Source organism: Chironomus tepperi, unplaced genomic scaffold, assembly GCF_022539635.2.
Source record: "Chironomus tepperi strain 1889 unplaced genomic scaffold, CSIRO-AGI_Ctep_v1 contig_244, whole genome shotgun sequence".
Lineage (NCBI taxonomy): Eukaryota > Metazoa > Arthropoda > Insecta > Diptera > Chironomidae > Chironomus > Chironomus tepperi.
The window spans coordinates 1,866,762-1,888,193 of NW_027226366.1; the positions used below are offsets into that span (position 1 = coordinate 1,866,762).

Genomic DNA, 21,432 nt, shown 5'->3' on the forward strand with positions numbered 1-21,432 from the left:
TCGAGAACGTCAACAATCCATATTGTGCCAAACACATTGCTTTATATTGTTCCATTACAAGTCCTTTGGGTGTGAAACAAAATTGAGGAAGACGAAGGAGGTTTGGAATGAAAGAAGAGAAAATTAAATTTTGCCAACAAAGAAACTTTTTTTTTTTTATTCTTTACGTCATAGTCATAGACAATGTGTATGAGTGTGTAAATAACAGAAAAAATGAGACTATTTCCAGCGCCAGAAAATTATAATGACCCATTTTGCCATCTTCTTTAAAGAATTTTGAAAAATATTAAATGGGAGTCGTTTAGAAATGATGTCTGTTTGGAAATTTACTTGACAGACAGACTAAAGGGCAGTTAGATAGGCTGACGGACAGCTTAGACAGATTGACGGACTTTCTAGTATAACTGTCGGACAATTTCTGGCATGACTAAGGACAGACAGAAAGATAGATCCGCGAAGATTTCGGACAGTTCATCTTATTGTCGGATAGTGTGACATACATTCGGACAGTCTGACACACTTTTGGATAGTCTAATACACTGTTGGACGATCATTCATACTGTCGGACAGTTTGACTTATTGTCGAACAGTCTGGCTGAGTTTCGGACAGTCTGACTCAGAGTCGAACAATATGACTAAGTGTCAGACAGTCTGACTTAGTGTCGGACAGTCTGACTTAGTTTCGGACAGTCTGACTTAGTGTCGGACAGTCTGACTTAGTGTCGGACAGTCTGACTTAGTGTCGGACAGTCTGACTTAGTGTCGGACAGTCTGACTTAGTGTCGGACAGTCTGACTTAGTATCGGACTGTCTGACTTAATGTCAGACAATCTGACTTAGTGTCGGACAGTCTAGTTTAGTGTTGGATAGTCAGACAGGTTGATGGACAGTCTGATATACTGACGGACAGTCTGTCAGACAGAATGACAGGCAGTCAGACATATTGACGGAAATTCAGACAAAATGACGAAAAGTCAGACAGCAACGTCTTTTTCGTGTTTAAACAGTATAAGTCCTCCAAAAGATTGTTTACTAGGCATATTGTAGCACAGCTTCATACCCCTTACTCCCCTCCTCATTCCTTCATAATTCTGAACATCATAATTGATCGGTCCCCCAAAAAAGATGTGTAAAATGTGTATGTGAGAGAGAAAGAAATCGGATTTATGTACTGCAAATACTCGTTACAGTACGATGATGATAATAAAAGAATGTAGGAGAAGAAAAAAAAAATTATAAAAACAAACACCAGCGAATGTTTTAATATTTATTTTTTTGATATAAAAATATCTTAATGCGGTAGAATCACAAATTATACACAAACGCGAGCCGACTTGCTTTTCTTCTTCCTACTACTACAATTATTATATTTTTTTTTATTCAGCTCTTCTGTATTGCTGTTTTCCACTACTTTGTTCTACTTATGCCGACACACCGAATGAGACTGAGGAAAATTTATCGTCTGCTTCAGAGCTTTATATTATTTCGGTGCTCATGGAAATGATTTTCATCGACGTCCTCTCTTTTGCTGCTCACGCGAGAAAATTTAACGAATGAGAGGAACTGAACATGATATTACGGGAAATAAAAATTTGTTGAATATCACATTATGTATATTTATGATTTTTCTTCACATCCAAAATCGACATTTGGAGCTTTTTCTTTATTTCATGTCATATTGAATTGCCATTTGTCTCTATTTTGTAATATGTACTTTTATTCATTTTTTTACGAGGAATGTCTTTGAACTTTTTTTTATTTATTTCTCGTCTCTTTTTTTGCCTTTTTTTTATCTACATTCACAGTGATTGAGCACTTGAAAATGTTTATGCTGGATGAGCTTGTTTATCTTCAAATGGATGATTTTCTATGCTTATTTATGAAAAATATGAGATATGCTGTATGCTGTTTAGTAAAGCTATATTGTAGTTTTAATGCAGCAATTCTAGTGAAAAATTGGAATAGTTTGTGTGCAGACTGACGTTCAATTTAGTGATTCTGATGAGGGATTTAAACGATTTTTTAAGATAATAAGCAGCAAATTGAAGATTTAAATGACTTTTGGACATGTTGCTGAATTATGACGGACAGTCTGACAATTCGGACGGACAGTCTGACTTATTGTATTGACTTATTGTCGGACAGTCTGACTTATTGTCCGACAGTCTGACTTATTGTCGGACAGTCTGACTTATTGTCGGACAGTCTGACTTATTGTCGGACAGTCTGACTTATTGTCGGACAGTCTGACTTATTGTCGGCCCCAATCTTTACTGCCAACCTTCAAAAACTACAAAAACCCTGTCAACTTAACCTTCAAACTTAATTCCAAAATTCACCACGTTCCTTTAATCCAGCTTAAGTTCCAATATGTTCTTATTCCAACAGTTTTAACCCAAACAAAAATATCACGCGGCTCTTTTCTGAATGCCTTGACACTTTTCCTTCTTCTCCATCCCAAAAAAAAACATAAAGAAGTCAAAAATGAACAAAATATAAATTGCCTCACAAAAGAATACGAAGAAGTGTCTACATCTTGGTTCTTCCTCTTGATCATTCCATTAGTCATTTCTCAAATTGTGCAAGCAACATCATAAGGATCATTATTGGGCTTCTTGAAAATAATCTCCATTTAAATTTGATATTTTAATGTCGAGTGAAAATGAGAATTTTTCTTGGAAGTTAATTTTTTTTTAGGGAGGTTCAAGGTTGCTCTTTTGATTTTGTTTTCTTTCAATCTTATTGGTATTGGTATTAATGGTCGAAGGTAACTTGGATTTTATGTGGAGTGCTTAATCTAGGCTGTTTTCAATACAAAATAAGAATCGACTTCAAGTTCTTCTAATCAAATCGTTGGCAACATGTAGTGGGAATCGAACCTTCGTCTTCACAAAAGCAATTATGACAAATTTTTGGGCTGTTCCTTTGCCATTAGGTCGCAGATGCCTTAATTTTACATCAACAGATTTGCCTACATATTGTTTAATTCCAAAAATCACACTCTGTCCAGAAATAACACCAATAACCCACCTAGTAACTCAATTATCGCCCCAATTTAAATAAAATGGTCATTAAAAGTTATTTTTCAACCACCCAGAAATTTTTAATTAAAATTATTATTTATTAACTGAACTTGTGATAAATTTTTGTCCAATTATTGTGACTTAACTAGCTGAATACAATTTTTTTAAATCTTTACAGCACCATAAATCCATTATCAAGAAATGAATGAAAATATTTTTGTTTTTCTTTTAAACCCGATCAGCAAATGTCATCCAACGTGGCGGCAAAATGTCATGCAACTTAGGGGCCACATGGCATGCAACGGAGCGGTCACATGGCATGCAACTTAGCGGCCACATATCATGCAACATTGCGGCCACATGGCATGCAACGTAGCAGCCACATGGAATCAAACTTGGCAGCACATAGCATCAAACATGGCAACATGAAACTTGTCATTTGATCGCCATGTAGCAGCCACTTGACAGCCATGAATAATTTGTGCCGATCGGGTTAAATCTCGCAAAAAAATTTCATTGACTCGACTTGAAAAATGTAAAAAAACGTGTGGAAAATATGAATCAAAAGTCATATTAAATTCCCTTAAGGTAACTTTGATCAAATATCATTTATCATAAAAGATAATAAATTTTTCCACTAACTGTAAAAAAATGCGCCAGAACCTTGCGAAATTTAAACGAAATTCTTTCATCATTTTTCTTCCTTATCTTCAGCATCATCTTATGTACATTGTAAATTTATGTAAATTATATTTAGTCGAGAATCTTTTATGAATAAAATAGAGTGGCACGAAAGGGATATAAGGAGAAAATAGAAATGAAACTGTCTTATTTGAAGCTTTCGTAGTTCTCATTTTTTATAATCATGGATCCTTAAATTGTCGACTTTCTTTTTAACTTAGAGATTATAGTGCGATTATCTATAAGAATATCAAAGGATATTATTTCGGCATGAGCGGAATCAGTAAATAATTAGATTAAGTTTGTAGAATGAAAAAAAGTCACTGACATTCTAAAAGATTTTCAAAGTCAAAAGAGATTTACTTTTCAAAAAAATAATCCATAAATTTAATTAACTCTTTTTTAGTACCGAAAATTGTTCTTAAAATCTTATTAGGGATCTTTCATGTGTGACGTTTAATATACAGGAGGCTGTTCTGAGTAGTTAATTCATCAAATATAGGAACAGAGTACATCGAGAGGCTCCAATGGGCAGGATCAGAGTTCGAAGTCAACTCGGATTTTGTTAAGAAAACTCGACATGAGTCGTCTCGCCTTCATAAAACATTGGAGTCAACTTCGAGCACTTAGAAGGCCGCTAAACAACTATTGGAGGAAGGCTATTATTAGAGACCATAAAGCATTCGGTATTGGTAATTAACAAAGAGCAGTCATCGATAAAGCCAGTTTTAGACGCCAACTAAAAGAGACCATGGATCACAGATGATCTGTGATAGTCAGTATTCAAGAATCAAAGAACATAACAGGTGCAATAGTACTATTAGAGCCACAATCTGTCTTTGTTCTCTAAGAATATGAAATACGCAGCTTACTAGTGCCATGAATGCATGCCGAGTGCGGTTTCAGACATAGATTAAGATGCATGACCCAGGAAATATCAATGCAACGTACCTAACCATAATTTGTGTGTCGCGAATCACACAAACCTAGTTATTGTGACTAGAACAGCGAAAAAACATTCGAATCCAACTAGACTTTCCCTGGGATTGAACCCAGGTCGTTAGAAGGGTAGTCCGACGCTCTAACCACTTGACCATTGCCGCTTTTTCTGCTTTAGATTAAGATGTGTTACGGCACAATTCAAGCAAACCCCCACAAGATCTAATCTTCATAAAGACATATTTTCTAAACAGCCCCTCTCTTTTCATAAGATTCACGAATTCATGTCAGCGATTATAACAGCCACGTTAAAATTACCAAAGCAATCTGATTTTTAATTAAGTGAAAGGATGTCAAACATCTTTGAGTTTATAAGTGAAACAAAAAGTATTAATCTAAGTATCCCCAAGGAAGGTTAATGAATTTTTCTTTCTTCTTCTTCTTTTTTTCGTGTTCACAAAAAGAAGAAAATATCATGAAGAGGAATGAAAGTCATCTACAAGATGTACACAGAAGAAACATCAATTTTCTTTTCTTTTCTCTCTTTTATTAAGCAATTTTGCCACCCATGGCGAATAGCTGAAAGTTGATGAAAGAGATTCTGGTAGAAAGTCATCATTTCTAATGATTCGGACAACTGCAGCGCATCTTTACATCAAGTAATTAGCTGTGATTGCTGTGCATGAAATGGTCGCTTTTATTAGATTCTTGGAAGGCAATTTTTAGGCATGGACGGAAATATTTTTGGTCTAATTTAGGGTGGATATTTTAAGATGTGGAGAGACATACTGCGAATCTTATTTAATAAGAACATCATTTTCTGTTTTGACATTTCTCTTTGTCAAACGGATATAAGTTTCCTGATTTATTCTTCATTTTTTTTGCCGCATCAATTTCTATTTTGATGGACTTTTTGAAATGGATCCAAAATAGACTCTCATAAGTAGAACAATTTTATTTATTTTATGAACAGCTTTATATTGCTTCATACAATGAAAAGTGTAATAAAGTCTGAGGAATTCAGAGTTTGAATGAATGTAACGAACTTTGAAAATTCAAATTTTATGTCGTTAAGTTTATCGAAATTTATTCGAAGTCAACTTCAAGTTGGTCGAAGAGTTTAATTCGTACAGTTTTTAAATAGAAAGCATTTTTAAGTGAATTTTAATTAAATTGAAAGCTTAAGGCTATCCAAGGAAAGAATTTAGAGCACAGAAAGATCCAAACATAGAGAAGAAGAGTAAATACAAGAAAAGAATGTTGTTAAATGAGGAAAATTAAATAAAATCGTAAGAAAATTGTAGAATGATAATTTTGATCCAATTTTAGAGATCAGGAAAGAACTAAGGCTGAGATGATTAAGAATGAGAAGCTTAGGTCAAACAACTACATACATTCCTGCTTTTAAGGATTTATTTCATCTTTTAATTGACATTTTTGTAAGATTTTGAAGTCTTTGTACATTAAAGATAGAAAGAAGAAAGAGATTATCAATCCCAACTCATTTCCCTTGTTATCTTCATAGTTAATGTAATAAAACTTCAAAGACAATTCATCCACTCCCAAGAAATTATATCCCTTGCGTATCGCCAAAGACACAAAAAAAATAAAAATCCGAAAATTAATCTCATTCCAAAATATTTTTTTCAATCTTTATTAAGTTAGTGAAAGTCAAGCAGAAGAAGTGAAGAAAATTGCTTTATGAAATACTAAAAGTTCAATCAATACACGTATATATAAGAAAAAAAAATGTCTAAATATGGATTTGAGAAAGATAATGGAAAATAAGCTTGGAGATTATGATGAAATGACAGCTATTTAGTTACAGATGAGTTAGGAAAATGAAAAGCAAGAAGGAAAAAAACGTATCGCATCAAGGGAGAAGAGAAGAGAGAAAAATTTTTGACGGGGATATGAAAGAACTTTCACAAGAAATTGGATCATGATTAATTAAAGTAATTTATCATTTTCTGTGGAATAAAGAAAAGAATATTCTGCGATAAAAAACAGTAGCTATAATCTAATTTACTAGACCTTCTTTTATGTACATTCAGCTTATCTTCTTATTCCTGTCATGCTTTATATCACAACATAAAAAAAAAGTGACGACGACCAACGCCAACTACCATTCAGCTCTAATTTATTTGCAATGGCATCCATTTCTCATTTAAGTAATATGTACTTTATGACAGTGCTATAGCTACTGCCTAATATTACAATGTTGAATTGACATGATGGAATGAATGAAATAATAATAAAAATGGAACATTAGAGTCGTGGAATGAACATAAAAAGGGATGAAGGCGGAAGTGCTTTCAATTTTCAATTTTAGCATTCCTAAATATAATGCGTGTCTTATATTTTTTCGGGCAATAATGCCTCAAGAGGCTTTTTTTCTTCTTTTATATGACTTGATGGAATTCCGTCATTTCCTTTCAATAATAAATACAAGTGAAAAGTCTATCTAGGACGGAATGTGTCACTAAAGGGCATTTTAAGAAATAACGGTCAAAATAGATTCAAATAAAATAATTTCAAATTAAATAACGGTTAAAATAATTTCAAATTAAATAACGAGAAATAATTTCAAGTACCTAAAATAACGGTCAATATTTATTTGAAAATAAACCGTCAAAATTATTCTGACAAAATTCAAATAATTCTGTAACGGTCAAAACAACCAAAACCACGCATCATTTCAAAAAAGCAGAAAAAGCGGTAAAAAGTGAAATTCAACAACAATAAGAACCGAAGACAATGAAAAGTCTCGTCCGTATCGAAGACGAGATGATGAAAGACAAACTTAATTGTCATCTTCTGAACATATTTGGTAAGTTTACTGAATAGCAATTAATTTGATTTATATCAATGACCCTGGAGAATACATATCAATTAATTAAGGTGGATCAAATTGTCTCCCCTCCTATATTACATCCCTTCCATTTTTCGCAATATTTCGCTCATGTTTATATGTATCAAATTATTTGATATACGAGATACAATAAAAAATGGAAATTTGTGTCTACATATGGTACGGTCTGTAAAAGATAATTAACTTCGTAACTTAATGGCATTTGGACATTTCATACGATTTTTTTTTTGTTGTTGGTGCCACCACCGAGCTGTAAATCTTGTAAGAACAAGCATGTCGACATTGGTCCAATTCATAAACTTGTCAGCTTAGTCCATCTAAGCTAAATGCTGAATTGGTACAAGTTAGTGATAATCACAAGTTACTGCCATGTGTCACTCGGCTCATAATATTTGGCTTAACATTATGAATAGACATAATATTTTTAGATTATATTACCGAAATTATACATCGAGTAATTGCTGTGTATATGTGTAAGCTACACATTTAGTGTAAAAATGTGCGAAACCCAATATTTATATAGAAACATGAAACTGCAATTATTTTTTAAGCAGATCCATTGGCTGCGATGTACAACGGAATGAAAGGAAAGCATTCCAATCTCCAAAAATAATATTTTGTTCTTTAACGACGCAATAAATTTTTTTTTACTGATGATGCAGTGCCTAAAGTTTTGAATTTTTTATCCTTTTTTTGTCTTGCAAATATGGTTTTACATAAAAACAAGAAGCATCAATTATTTATGGTACTGGAAGTTTATTTCTTGTAAGTTTGAGATTTATACGCGAGAATGCAGATAAAAAGTTTGAATTATTCGTACTTGATGGATAAAAAATTTCTTTTGGGCGCAAGTTGAAGATGATTTTGATCAAGTTTTGAAGTTTTCGGCCAGTTTTTGAAAATCGCAATAAATTTTCGGTCAGTTTTTGAACCTTTGTTTAGTTTTTGTTCAGTTTATAAATTTTCGGCCAGTTTTTGAAACTTTCGACCAGTTTTTAAAATTTTTGATCAGTTTTTGAAATTTTCGGCCAGTTTTTGAAATTGTCCGCCTGTTTATGAACTTTTCGATCAATTTTGAACATTTTCAAACAGTTTTTGAAACTTTCGGCCTGTCCTTTTTGAGATTTTCGGTCAGTTTTTAAAACTGTCGGTCAATCAATGAAGTTTTCGGCCAGTTTTTGGTGTTTTGAATCAATTTTTAAAATTTTCGGACAGTTTTGAAGTTTTTAATCAATTTGTGAACTTTTCGTCCAGTTTTTGAAATTTTCGGTCAATTTTAGTAACTTAAGATCAGTTTTTGACATTTTCGGTCAGTTTTTGAAATTTTCAGCTAAACCAAAGGTTTGAAAATTCCTTTAAATTCATCCAAAATCAAATATTAAGCATCACAATTCACGCTGAATTCAAAATATCCTCCCAACCTAACAACAACATACACAATCTCATAAATAACAATAAATTTTATTTGTGAATCAAGAAAAGTTTCCGAGAATTAATTCATCAGTTTGTTACGGCTTGTTATTCGTTATTTAAGATGTTAATATATAATGGATTTGTTACGCAATTCTCCTTCTTAACATGAAATTTTAAATATAAAGTTATCAAATATTCACTTTTGTAATTTTTATAAGCAATTCGGTATTTGTTTTTGACTTGTTTCAAGAAAATTGTTCCAAATTTAGAATGTTGGATATGAGCTGATGACTGTTGTTGATATGAAAAATTTCGTCATACCTTCAATATTTAATTTTAAAATCCAATTTATCAGCTGAATTAGCATAATTTTACTGTCAATAATCCCCATCAGAATTTACCCTAAATTTCAGCACTGATAAATATCTAATGACATTTTAATATTAAATTATAAATAGAATCTTGTCTAAATTTATTATTCAGGCATAAAATTAATCAGATTGAAATTCACTTTAAAGCACATCACCCACAAGGATTCACACTCAATATTGATTTCAGCCAATAATTTTTTCCTAGAATTTCTTGACTTATCATTTTTATACGGTTGTGGATATATAATGCGATTGAATGTTGGCAATGAACGTAAAGAACCATTAATAATCATCAAAAAAAAAAATAAACTTGATGATAATAAGCTTCCATTCCCATATTAGACGTTCATGTTCACATTTTTATAAAGCTATCATTCAGGATTATAGCATAAGTCTCCATCATTATTGACGTTAAACGTTATTATTGCCACATAGATGTGAGTGATTTTAATACGAATGGTAAGCAAAAACTGAGCAAATGGAACAGCAGCGAATGAAAATCTCCATGAAATTAAAAGTTTCTTACTTGTTTGCTGAAAGCATATTTTAGCTCTTTAAGGAAAATAATTGAAAATTCAACATGAAAAATTGTCAGCAAAATAATAAAATTAGTTAGGTAAGTTTTTGATAATCTGTGGCTTTAAAGCGCATTTTATTGGCTAATTATGAAATTGGATATGAGGTAATAAGGAGGCATATGGATGCAATCTTACAAAATGGACAGGAATTCATGATCCTTTCCATGGTTCTGGGGCTGGCTCCAAACCCAGGATTGGGTTATTGAGTGACAGACTGATGTTACTAGTAGTTTCTGACCAAATTGATCATAAAGATATGTTAAAAGTTTAAAAGCTAACAATGAACTAGAGATTAGACGTTAGAACAGTAGTGGACAACCTGTGTGCCAGAAATTCCATGAAACGTATCGAAAGTTAAAGAGATACGAACCTGTAGATCAGTTAAGACCCCAATTTAGGACCAAAACTAATCAATTTATCTAGAATTCTTCAATTTTCTTTGATTTTTTGGGAAACAGTTCCAAATCTTCCAATAAAGGGGCTTCAGGATTGCTTTGTTATTCCAGTCTTGTTTAACCATTTTTGAACCACGACTACAAGGGCGCACTGGGATGGGAAGTGGAAGAGAAAGATGGTAGGGAGTGGGGCTATGCAAGGAAGAAGTGATCAGCTGACTACGTCCTTAAACGACACCTTATATTTCAATAATTCTTACGACATACTTGAGCGTCCTCTACATCAAACAGCATGTGTATTGATCCATTTTAAATAGCCTCTCCCTAATTACTTAAATCCGGGAGACGAATAGAGGTGGACCAATTAATCAAAACCGATTAACGTTCACCAATAAGTAAAAGACACCAAACAATAAATGCAATTCAGACAAACAGACAGAAAAAGAAATAAAATAACAATCAACGATATCTTCCCATAAATGCTTACTAAAAAATAAATGAAATAAAATTCTATCACGTTTCTGCTTCCGTTCACATAAGTAGCAAATTTCCTCATTCTCTGTTCTGTGTATTATATTTCAACATTATATATATAAAATAGTACCTATATATAGTATTACTCCCTATGTTATTTATTCTAGCTGAATCTTATCAAAAACTCATTAGCTTAATGGAATTCACTGTCCATATGCTTCATCTTAACCAAAATAAAAATGTATTCTCTCTCGTTCCTTTATTCCATTTTTGAAAGAATGTCCATAATATCATATAATAAATATATGTAATGACGATAATATTGAATATACACTATAATGCGATCTAAACGCGAACAATTCTCAAATTGAACTGTGGATATAAGTTTTTGAGTAAAATTCTCAATTTTTTCTCCATAGAGCAAGCAAAAAAACTTAACGAAAGATGTCTGAGAGACTTCCATAATCTCATAATAATGTTTTATAAATAGAACCAAGTTATTATCACACCTCTTTGTTTACGTGAATTGTAAGGAGAATAAGGAACATCTCCTTACATAATTTATCGTCATCATCAAGTAAAAAAGTTCTTACTATGACAATTGTTCTTGTCATCTCTCATCCTCAATGTTTATACTCTCCAAAGACATCGAACACAAGAAAAAGTTTTCTCACAAAAATAGAATAATAAGCACTTCTACTTCTTACAATTCTTACGTCATTGTACGTCGTCTTTAAAGAAAATTTTCTGGTATATATCATAGGTACAGCATATGATTCAATATTTATCACGTCATTTTATTTCTTTTATATACATAAAGATTTCTTCCTTCTCAGCCATCTTTTATGATTAATATATGTGATAGTATTGAGGGGAAATATCATTTTGTGCTTATGATGAACTATTTATGGCATATAATATAGCAATGGCACATAAAAACACTAGAATTCTTCTTCTTCTTTGTTATGGAATTGGATGAATGATGGAAAGTTTTGCCGCATTTAATTAAACAATGAAAGTTTCTTTCCCGAGGAGCACAACGTGATTGCTAGGGTACTATGACCAAGGGCGTAGCTAGAATTTTACAAGTTTTTTTATCGAATTTTTTTCAAAAATGCAAACAAAAAATTTAAATAAAAAAAAAACGTTACAAATTCAACGATTTCAATTCTCGAAGAGAGGACCGTGCTTTCCCAAAGGCCCCTACTGACTACGGCCCTGGCTGTGACGTCACCGTCTAGAGCAACACATATGAAGAAGGCTCCACCACTGAGCTTTTAAGGCTCTGTTAAACTTCTTTTGTGGAACCAAATGGAAACTGCCAAATTTGGCAGCCATATGAATCTTAAAAGGAGCCTTCTTAATTCATGTCGCTCCAACGTATTGATGGCATCACCAGAAGCTTTCCTTACGACACCGAGACGGCTGATTTTGATCCATTGTTGCCACGAAAAATGCTATTCGCCCAATTGTGTTTCCCGGGATCATTTTTTTTTGCTGTTGCCCTAAATATTTATGGAATTTACGAGACATATTTGTCATATTATGAAGGGATGATGATGATAATAAGAAGTGGAAATTTGACTATCTAAGAAAATATGGGTCGATAAAAAGTTTTCCTTTGAAATTAATTATGAGCAGAATGGCATTCTTTTGGGGTTGATTCTTGGAAGTTGGTTTGAGAGTTTGGCATAGTTAGCCAAAGAGCTTGAATCGACTTGGATTTTGTATGGAAAAGTTGATTTGAGTCGACTTGACTCCATGTGAAATTGGAGTTGACTTAGAGCTCTGGTTAGGCATAAATCATAGCTGAAATTTACAGACTAATTCAAAAATCATAAATTTAATTAGGATCAATAATTTTCAATTTTATTCAAGCACTTCCTCCTCTTTCTTCATTCTAATCAAATAATTCTTATGAACTTCCGGCTTGATATCACAAATCAAATCGATAATATCCTCGATGAGCTTTTCTTTGTTTTCGTCAATCACTTTAATCATTTCCTCTATTTGTACCTGGATGTCAGCATCAATTTGAGCAGCAGCAGCGTCACGAGATCCCATATATTTTGATTCAAATTCCTGAAATTGTTTTTCACGTTCCTGACGAAATTTTTCAATTTCATCTTGAGCTTCGTTCTTTGCCTTCTTTAATCGCTTTTGTCGTTGCTTTCTAGCTTCCGTTACTTTATCGGCTGCACGCTTTTCAGCGACTAGGAGGTTTTGAATTGCGAGGGATTGATTTGCCATTGAATTTTAATTGTTTTTGGAGAGTTGTGGATCTTAAATTGATGAAAAAGGAGTTATGATGGATTTGGATGAAATATGCTGGCCACTTACTTAAATGGAAATAATTTCTTTAAATGCTTGTAAATTTTACTGCGATGTGAAAATCTTTATTGAGAAAATGATGTGAAATCAAATGATTACTTTGATGACAAAATCTTTATTGCACAGTGAAATAAATCAATATTTACCATTCATCAAATTGTAGCCAAAAGGGATGATTTTGGTGATTTATGATCTGTAAATGTGATGACCAAACTATCGTAATTTCGGAAGAGACCGATTGTTTGATTTAAATATTTGAAAGTCTACCAAATTTTTTTAAAATTTCTCAGGTATTTTCGAATTTAATTTCGAAATGATTTCGAAGTTTTCGAACTTAAACTGTCACAGCCTGTTCCATTGATATCCTAACTTCAACATGAGAGAATCCCGTAAATTTCCTATCAAATCATCATAAAATGAGCTTCCAATTCAATAAAATTCTACTTTTTTGGTCCATTTTAGTTCAATCTATCAATTGATTAAGTGATGAAAGCTAAACGCACAGAAAAAATATCGACCTAACCCATGATCCTGTAACAAAATTTTCCATCAATATCGAACCGAATGAAACTGAATTATTACAATGGCAAGTCTAACGTTCAATAATGATTCTTTTTTTTTCATATAAAAAGCAGTTCCTTCTATCTATTCCACATAAATTTATTATTGTACATTTTGCAGTTTCTCCTCATCATCATCAATCCTCCTCTAGTGTAAACATATATGTGTACAATGGCATATATGATGGTGTTTGCACATAATGGAAAATGGAATCAAGTTGAAGGAAAAAATCAATTTCCTCGCCTCGTTTTGAAAAGCTATTTAAGTGATTATATTTTTTTTATGAATGAAAGTTCCTTTACGGCAATTAGCAGCGACACATTGTTCATAGATTATCCGGTAAATTTTTATTCTTTCTTTGACTTCCTTCCTTCCTTCCTTTTAAGTATAATTCATTCCTATTCTTGGACGTTGACAACAGAAATAATAATAATGCTAATAGCTATAACATTGACAATATAGACAGCATAGTTCTTAGCAACATGCTGAGTTTATTATTATTATTATTAAAGATACATGAATCATTCATGACACAAGAAAAGCTGTTATTTATGCTGCACAAAAAGAAAGATCCAATAACATTGCCAACAACTTAATTAAAATGCTCAATGGTCTTAAAGCTATTGAGAGAGGCTTTTGATAATTTATTCTGACTTAGGGGTCCGATTGCTTTTGAAGTTCAGCTTTGATGTTCTCAAATATGAGGATCTTGTGGCTCAAAATTAATATTGAGCTCAGTTTTTGTAAATTTGTGAGCATTGTCCGAATCCTTGTCAAAGCTACAGCTCTCAACATCATAATTAATGATGATCGGTCTCTGGTGGGAATCGAACCCACATACTCACACAAGAGTAACACAGATATTCAGTCTGTTGCCTAACCACTCGGCAACCGATGCTTTACTCTCTCATTGGCAAATACACTTACTTATGTCTCGATATCTTAGATTCCAATTTGTCCAGACCTCACTTTTTTTAATGGGGATTTGTGACTTTATGCAGATAATCTAGATCTTGTGTATATACTACATGTATGGGCATCATAATGCAGTTGCTATGGCAAAACTATATTGCAGCTTTCTCGGCAAGTCTTCGAGGTACCGAGATGTAAATGAAGTCCTACAGTTTTTGACCGAACCTTAAGTAATTACTAAATAACCTGAATAGCACGAGTCAGTTAATCGATCGGAGTTCCAGCCCAGATCGGCATGACTCTGATTTTGTACCGGATTTAAACCGAATTTGACACCAATTGAAAGTCACACCGGCCTTAACCAACTTGTTCTATTTAGAAAATTCAGGACTGGCTCAAGAGCAGCTAGTCAAGAACCTTTATCCTGTAAAGCTACAATTCTGCCAATTTAATCACTGCTTTTATTTTCCAGATTTGCTTCCCTTACCGTCTAAATTACTTCCTCCTCACCTTATGTATTCCCTTAAAAAATTCACATCCAATCGAGACCAAAAAGTGATTATCGATTAAATTTACAATTTATTCCCCCTAAAGTGCTCTTTAATAGATTCCAATATCGTTATTCCTAATGAAAATATTGCCGCAAAAAATATTATGCATAGTCTAATTTATAATTCAATCTATAAAGCTTAATAAATATGCAAATTTTGTCAGACTTTTTGAATATTTTTCTCCATCCAAAATCATCATTTACTGCCAAATATTTGCTTCCTTCTCTCATATATCCTTTAAGCCTACAAAAATTACAGTGTTGTAATTTTTTCTATAAATAACTCAATATCACAACATAATTTCACATCTATGCTGTGTACGCTCAGAGAAATATGAGAAAGAAAAGGCACAAAAAAGCCATATTAAAAACGTGTACGAATAAAAACAATCTGTATATACATTTGTCCCTTCAGCTGCCGTCCACTAAGGCTTTTCTGCTACTTTATCTCTCAATTTTCTAAGAGCTTTTTTTTTCATCAAAAGTTACGAATCAAGTGTGTTTGTGCTTTGGTGTCACATTTAAAGGATAGCTCCTCACAGTCATCATCGTCACTTGTGCCTTAACAAAACTAAATGTTGTCCTCCCTTTTTTTCATTATGACTTGTTTCATGTTGTAATAAATTAATAAGACACTAGAAATGGGAGCTGATTCTGAATGTTAAAGAAGACAATCGCAGATGGCCGTGAGTTAATTTATTTTACTGTGAAAAATTTTCATTTCAACTTTGAATGAAGAAAATTAAAAAATTTTTTTGTGTGCTTTACAGGTTTTATGACCTTAAGAAGGAAGTGGAAAATTAAATTTTTTACAGCTTGTATTGAGCATATGGTGGATATTTGCTGGATTCGTAGCCAGATTCTTTGGGGTAATTATTCATTTCTTGAAATGTATACCAAATGTTTGTTATATTGTATCACTAGAAAAGACCAAAGACTAAACAGATGAACAGATGTGTTGATGCTATGACGCAATAATAGGCTCCCCCATCGGAACGTTTAGTCGCGCTACAATCATGCTCTCCATAGAAAATTATTGTCCCCAACCCCCACTAAGTGTTACGCAATTTCCAATCCTTCTCTAAGTATAGATCATGCACCAGGTTCAAGGGTTGGGTATGGTGTAAACCCTAACCCCCTTGGTGGACATTAATATGCAATTATCTAAGGATTTTAAGTCAAAAATCACAGTATCCTCTTAAAGTATACGAAACAATTTGGGGGAAGAGAAGGGAGTGGGATTGACCCTCCGAACCCTATGACTTGCCTCTGAACCTCAGCCTCTAAAACCAAGAGATGACTGTAGATTTTTCAAGTTTATTTTCACAGACATTAAAATATTTAAATAAAATGTTCGACTTTAGCTACTCATTTATGGACCACAGTGTGAATATATAGATCTATTCCAATACCTAGTTACGGATCAACATGTGTTTGTGTTTATATAATAATGAAAATGTAAATGAAACTTTTTTAATGTATAATTTTAAATACTTTTTTATTGTTGTTAAATCAGTGCTGTACAACCTTTTTTGGGTAACGACATACTTTGATGGTAAGCCACGACTGAAACTGCACATGGCAAGCTGTTCATGGCATTTTTAATCATTTTAGGCGACAAACTAGTGTGTCGTGGCACACAATTTAGACAGCACTGTGTTAAGAAATGAAAATAATCTCTTTAAGTAAACCTTCAATTCCTTCCAGGAACTTTTAAAAATTTAAATTTGTTTAAAGTCTCTTCTGGTTATGTAAAGAACAAAATAAATTGCGAGAAAAAAGACATCCCAAAATATTCATTTTTGTCTTGTTCCTTTCAACTTCCATTGAGTTTCTTAAGAGGCAGTACAGCACAAAAAAAAGATCAACAAGCTCAACATAAACAATGGAAATGAGGAAAATTTTCGAGAGTCCTTGAACATAATTTATGTCATAGCATATTCTGCATATACATTTATAAATTATGGTCGATTCAAAGCCACAAAATATAATTCGAAATAAGAGAATCTGCTGGAGCACAGTGTGTAATTGTTGTTAATATCTATTAAAATTAATGCTGATTCAAACCACATCACCCTCACAATAAATTATCTCTCGAACAAAAAGGAATATTTAATTATTTCTCTTTGAAATAGAAGCGCTGAAGTGGAGGCAGGGCTGGAATTGAGTGAGAAGTTTCCCTTTCATCTAGTCCGAGTCAAAATAATAAATTTGAAATTGCTGATAGTATCCGTAGAAGCTAAAGTGCACTGACAGCACATTTGGCAAGATGCAGGACTCGAATTTAAGCTCGGAAACACGAATTCGAGTTTGGGAACACGAGGGCGAATCCAACAACACGAGTCCGAGTTCGGGAACACGAGTCAGAGTTCGGGAACACGGGTCCGAGTTCGGAAACACGAGTCCAAGTTCGGAAACACGAATCTGAGTTCCGAAACACGAATCTGAGTTCAGAAACAGAAGTCTGAGTTTGAGAACACGAGTCCAAGTTCGGAAACACGAATCCGAGTTCGTTAACACGAGTCCGAGTTCAGGAACACAAGTCTGAGTTCGGGAACACGAGTCCAAGTTCGGAAAACGAATCCAAGTTCGGAAACACGAATCCGAGTTCGGGAACACGAATCCGAGTTCGGAAACACAAATCCAAGTTCGGAAACACGAATCCAAGTTCAAAAACACGAGTCCGAGATCAGGAACACTAATCCGAGTTTTCCTTCTCCTAAATCCACCCCTGATTCCCATTCAGATTCAGATTAAAGCACAGAAGATTGTAATTAGCATTAATGTGTGACGTAATAAACGAACAGTTTTTTATTTCATTTTCTTCTCTTATAAACAATACATAAATCATTTCTTAATAGCTGGGAACTCATCTAAATACCTTAAGCGCTAACAAACGTACAGTCGGGTGATAAAAATTGCTTTTCTTTTTTCCTCTTTTCGTATGTTTGCATTGAAACAAGAATAACAATCCAGAAGAAAAAAAAATGTTTATATCCGAGAGTCATGAGGGAATTGAAAAAAGAGAGAAAAATGAGAGTACTGACGCCATCGATGACGGCATCTAACGAAAATTTACATTATTTTTCATCAACATGTGATACATTTTCATACATCATAATCCATACATAACCGTATTCTATATATATATACAGAAAAGTTTGATGCTCCGATTTTCATCATGTAAATCTATTTGACCTTAAGAAATTTTTCTTAGATATACATACATATAATGAATATATGGAGTAGAGGAAATCAACAGGATATTATTTCTAGGAAGAGGAAAATTGCTGTTGAATATGAAAATGTAATTTTCTTCTTTTTTGTCTCGATACATTTACAATATGTTAATCATACTTACAAACATCTTCAATATTGTGTATTGAATCAAATATAAACCCGAGCGACACAATGCGGTAGACCCCTGTTACAGTTATGGCAGATCACTGCTACAGTTGCATCAGACCGCTGTTACAGTTGTGTCAGACCGCTGTTACAGTTGCGCAGACCACTGCTAAAGTTGCGGCAGACCGGTGTTACAGTTGCGTCAGAACGCTGTTGCAGTAGCGTTAGATCGATGTTACAGTTGCTGCAGACAATGTAGCGCATGAAGAATAACTTTTGCGGACCGATGCTACAACTGTCACAAAGCCGTCAATACAACATCGCTTTTGACCATCATTACGTCGACGAACCGACGCCCTATTGAACATTGTATGCTGTTCGGTATACTCGTACGTACGCATGTAAAGAGTGTTGTAAATGATTTAGGCAACAACCTTGCAAATCATCACTTGTTTATTACATTTTCCTCCCAAGATGAAAGAGATGTGAGGATTTTATTGGATTGTGCAATTAGTGATGTTGTATTTACCTGAGAGATTCTGAGTTTTCGACATGACCTAAATCATGTTTTTCTTACCTTACATCGATCTAAATGAACAAAGTTATGTAAGAAATTAATATTAATGTTGTAAATGCATGTAAACCACACAAATGTAATGTCTTTTGTGACACAGATTTCAATACTACAACCATCACAAGGGGGTACAAGTTCAAGATTTACCCTCTTTTATTGACAAAAATCTTTGATTTGGTAGATTTTTCTGTATGATAAGTATGGGACTGCTCACTTAGTACATGACACCCTCTCTAAAATCGTTACATAATCAATTAACGCGTAATACATCTGTGACTGTAACGCAACACAATGCACAGTGATGTGCAACATTTTATTTGTCGCGACACATGGTGTCGTTTGGTGATAAGCCTCGACCAAAATTGCGTCCGGTTTTTGGGTATACAATAATTTTTAGCGGCACACAGGTTGTCCACTACTGCAAAACTGTATCGCGGAGCACACTTTGACCAATACTGTCCAACAACCTTTGCTCTAAAATTAATAAAAATCTTCATAAGATGACATAGACTTTCATCTTTAATCGGTAGCCATGGAGGCATGGAATTATGTATTATACAAACTAAATCTCTTAAAGCTTTCTGTCTATGAATAAATTCATATTTCTATAGAAATTCTAGGAATATTTACGACGTTTGATTCAATTTAATCTCATTTCCTAGACATCCCACTTGTTGCTTCCATCCCATTATTCCTTAAATTTACTAAACTGGTTTCTAGGAAATCAGAGAGCAAGATTAATTCTATTATTGCTTTTTTTGGTCGCCATAGTGACTAACTGATGGTCAGTGTTCCACTAGACTAGTCTTACATTGCCTGACAATTCTTTAAATTGAGTTTGAGGACATTTGAATGAAAAAATGTTTTGGGTCTGAAAATAAAAAACAAAAAATTTTAAATTATTCAACTTACCCATCTTTACATTCCGCCTGATAGATCTATTTACATCATTTTCCTGTTCAAATAAATTTATTTAATTACCTTTAAGCCGAAAGGAACAGTTGAACCTTCCAAGAAATTTTGTCATGTGCAAAACTTTTTTTTTCTGTGTGACACAAAAATGAAACGTTTTGCCTCAAGGAGGATACAATATTTGCGTACACAAACAATATTTTATGTCGTCTTTTGTTTGCGTAACATGGAAGTTTTTTCTTGTGATGATTTCATTGAAATAGATTATCGAATGTGATGAGATTTATTTCGGATATCGAGTTCCTTGGAAAGATATTGAGCTTGAATATTCATTCTGTGGACTGAATTCGGTCATTTGACGAGGAATTAATCATTAATAAATTGAATTTTAGACTTAATCCGAAATTCGATTCAAATCATGTTATAACGGTCATTTGAAATTTGAATAATATTCATCATAGTTGAAAACCCCTTTTTATACTAAAGTTCAATCAATTTTTGAACTCCGAAGAATAAACAACATTGTAAATAAATAAAATCCGTAAAAAATTGTCAATTACATTTACATTCAACCAAAAATTGCAATACATTAGTACACAATAACATTGTAGTCATCTTTATCATTCATCCTATTCTACACACATCCTAAAAAAGCTTTAAACACCAAAAAACAACTTCCAAGTATCTGTAAGAAGTATTAAAAGCTCTTTACATCTTGATACTTGCTTCTATTTTCCAAAAAAGTCTCGTAACTAGTAATGAAGCGGATCACGCTTCATGGGAATATTCACACCATACGTAGATCAGAAAACTGTATCTGTGCAAGAATTAAAAACACAACTTGAACAAAATAATTGATTTATGAAATAAATGTGATAAATAATTATTACTTATAGAGTAACTAAAATTATTTAAATGAATGAACTACGTCCGAACCATTTCTTTACTCACGGCAACATATATTCATAGATATGCAGTTTCTAGTGCTTGGGAAAATTTTCACGCCTTCACTCGCTTCGCTCCGTTCAGGTCGCAAAAATTTGTGAGCTTCGCTCAACCAAGTCCGGACTGCGTCCGAACTAATTAAGTGCGAGCTTCGCTCGAACTATTTTTCTACTGAGCTTCGCTCGCCCGACTTGGGTAGATTATAGTACTTTTATAGATCACTATACGAGCCGGGCTGAGCTTCGCTCGCCCGACTTGGGTAGATTACAGTACTTTTATATATCACTATACGAGCCGGGCTTAGCTTCGCTCGCCCGACTTGGGTAGATTACAGTACTTTTATAGATCACTATACGAGCCGGGCTGAGCTTCGCTCGCCCGACTTGGGTAGATTACAATACTTTTATAGATCACTATACGAGCCGGGCTGAGCTTCGCTCGCCCGACTTGGGTAGATTGCAGTACTTTTATAGATCAATATACGAGCCGGGCTGAGCTTCGCTCGCCCGACTTGGGTAAATTACAGTACTTTTATAGATCACTATACGAGCCGGGC

General features: G+C 33.6%; 2 protein-coding genes across 11 annotated transcripts in view; both read right to left on the reverse strand.

Moving 5' to 3' along the window:
- Nucleotides 1–11,004, reverse strand: part of Dgk (diacyl glycerol kinase 1) — a 68,038-nt gene extending 57,034 nt beyond the window's left edge. For 4 of the 10 annotated variants that reach the window (XM_070641210.1, XM_070641208.1, XM_070641209.1 and 1 more), the window contains exon 1: nt 1,248–1,525. The gene's annotated coding sequence lies outside the window, so the exon portion shown is untranslated. Of the gene's footprint in view, nt 1–1,172; nt 1,526–10,876 lie in introns of those variants that run through there. The other 6 variants (XM_070641199.1, XM_070641198.1, XM_070641194.1 and 3 more) reach the window with 6 other exon arrangements.
- A 1,611-nt stretch (nt 11,005–12,615) lies between these two features.
- On the reverse strand, nt 12,616–12,996 carry LOC139091434 (V-type proton ATPase subunit G-like). Its single transcript, XM_070641520.1, has one exon. It carries the CDS (start codon nt 12,994–12,996, stop codon nt 12,616–12,618), a length of 381 nt encoding a protein of 126 aa, XP_070497621.1.
- Between the last annotated feature and the right edge of the window lie 8,436 nt (nt 12,997–21,432).

Bases quoted from the DNA above. Each gene is read 5' to 3' on its own strand.
- LOC139091434 (XM_070641520.1), bottom strand. From the start codon at position 12,996: ATGGCAAATCAATCCCTCGCAATTCAAAACCTCCTAGTCGCTGAAAAG.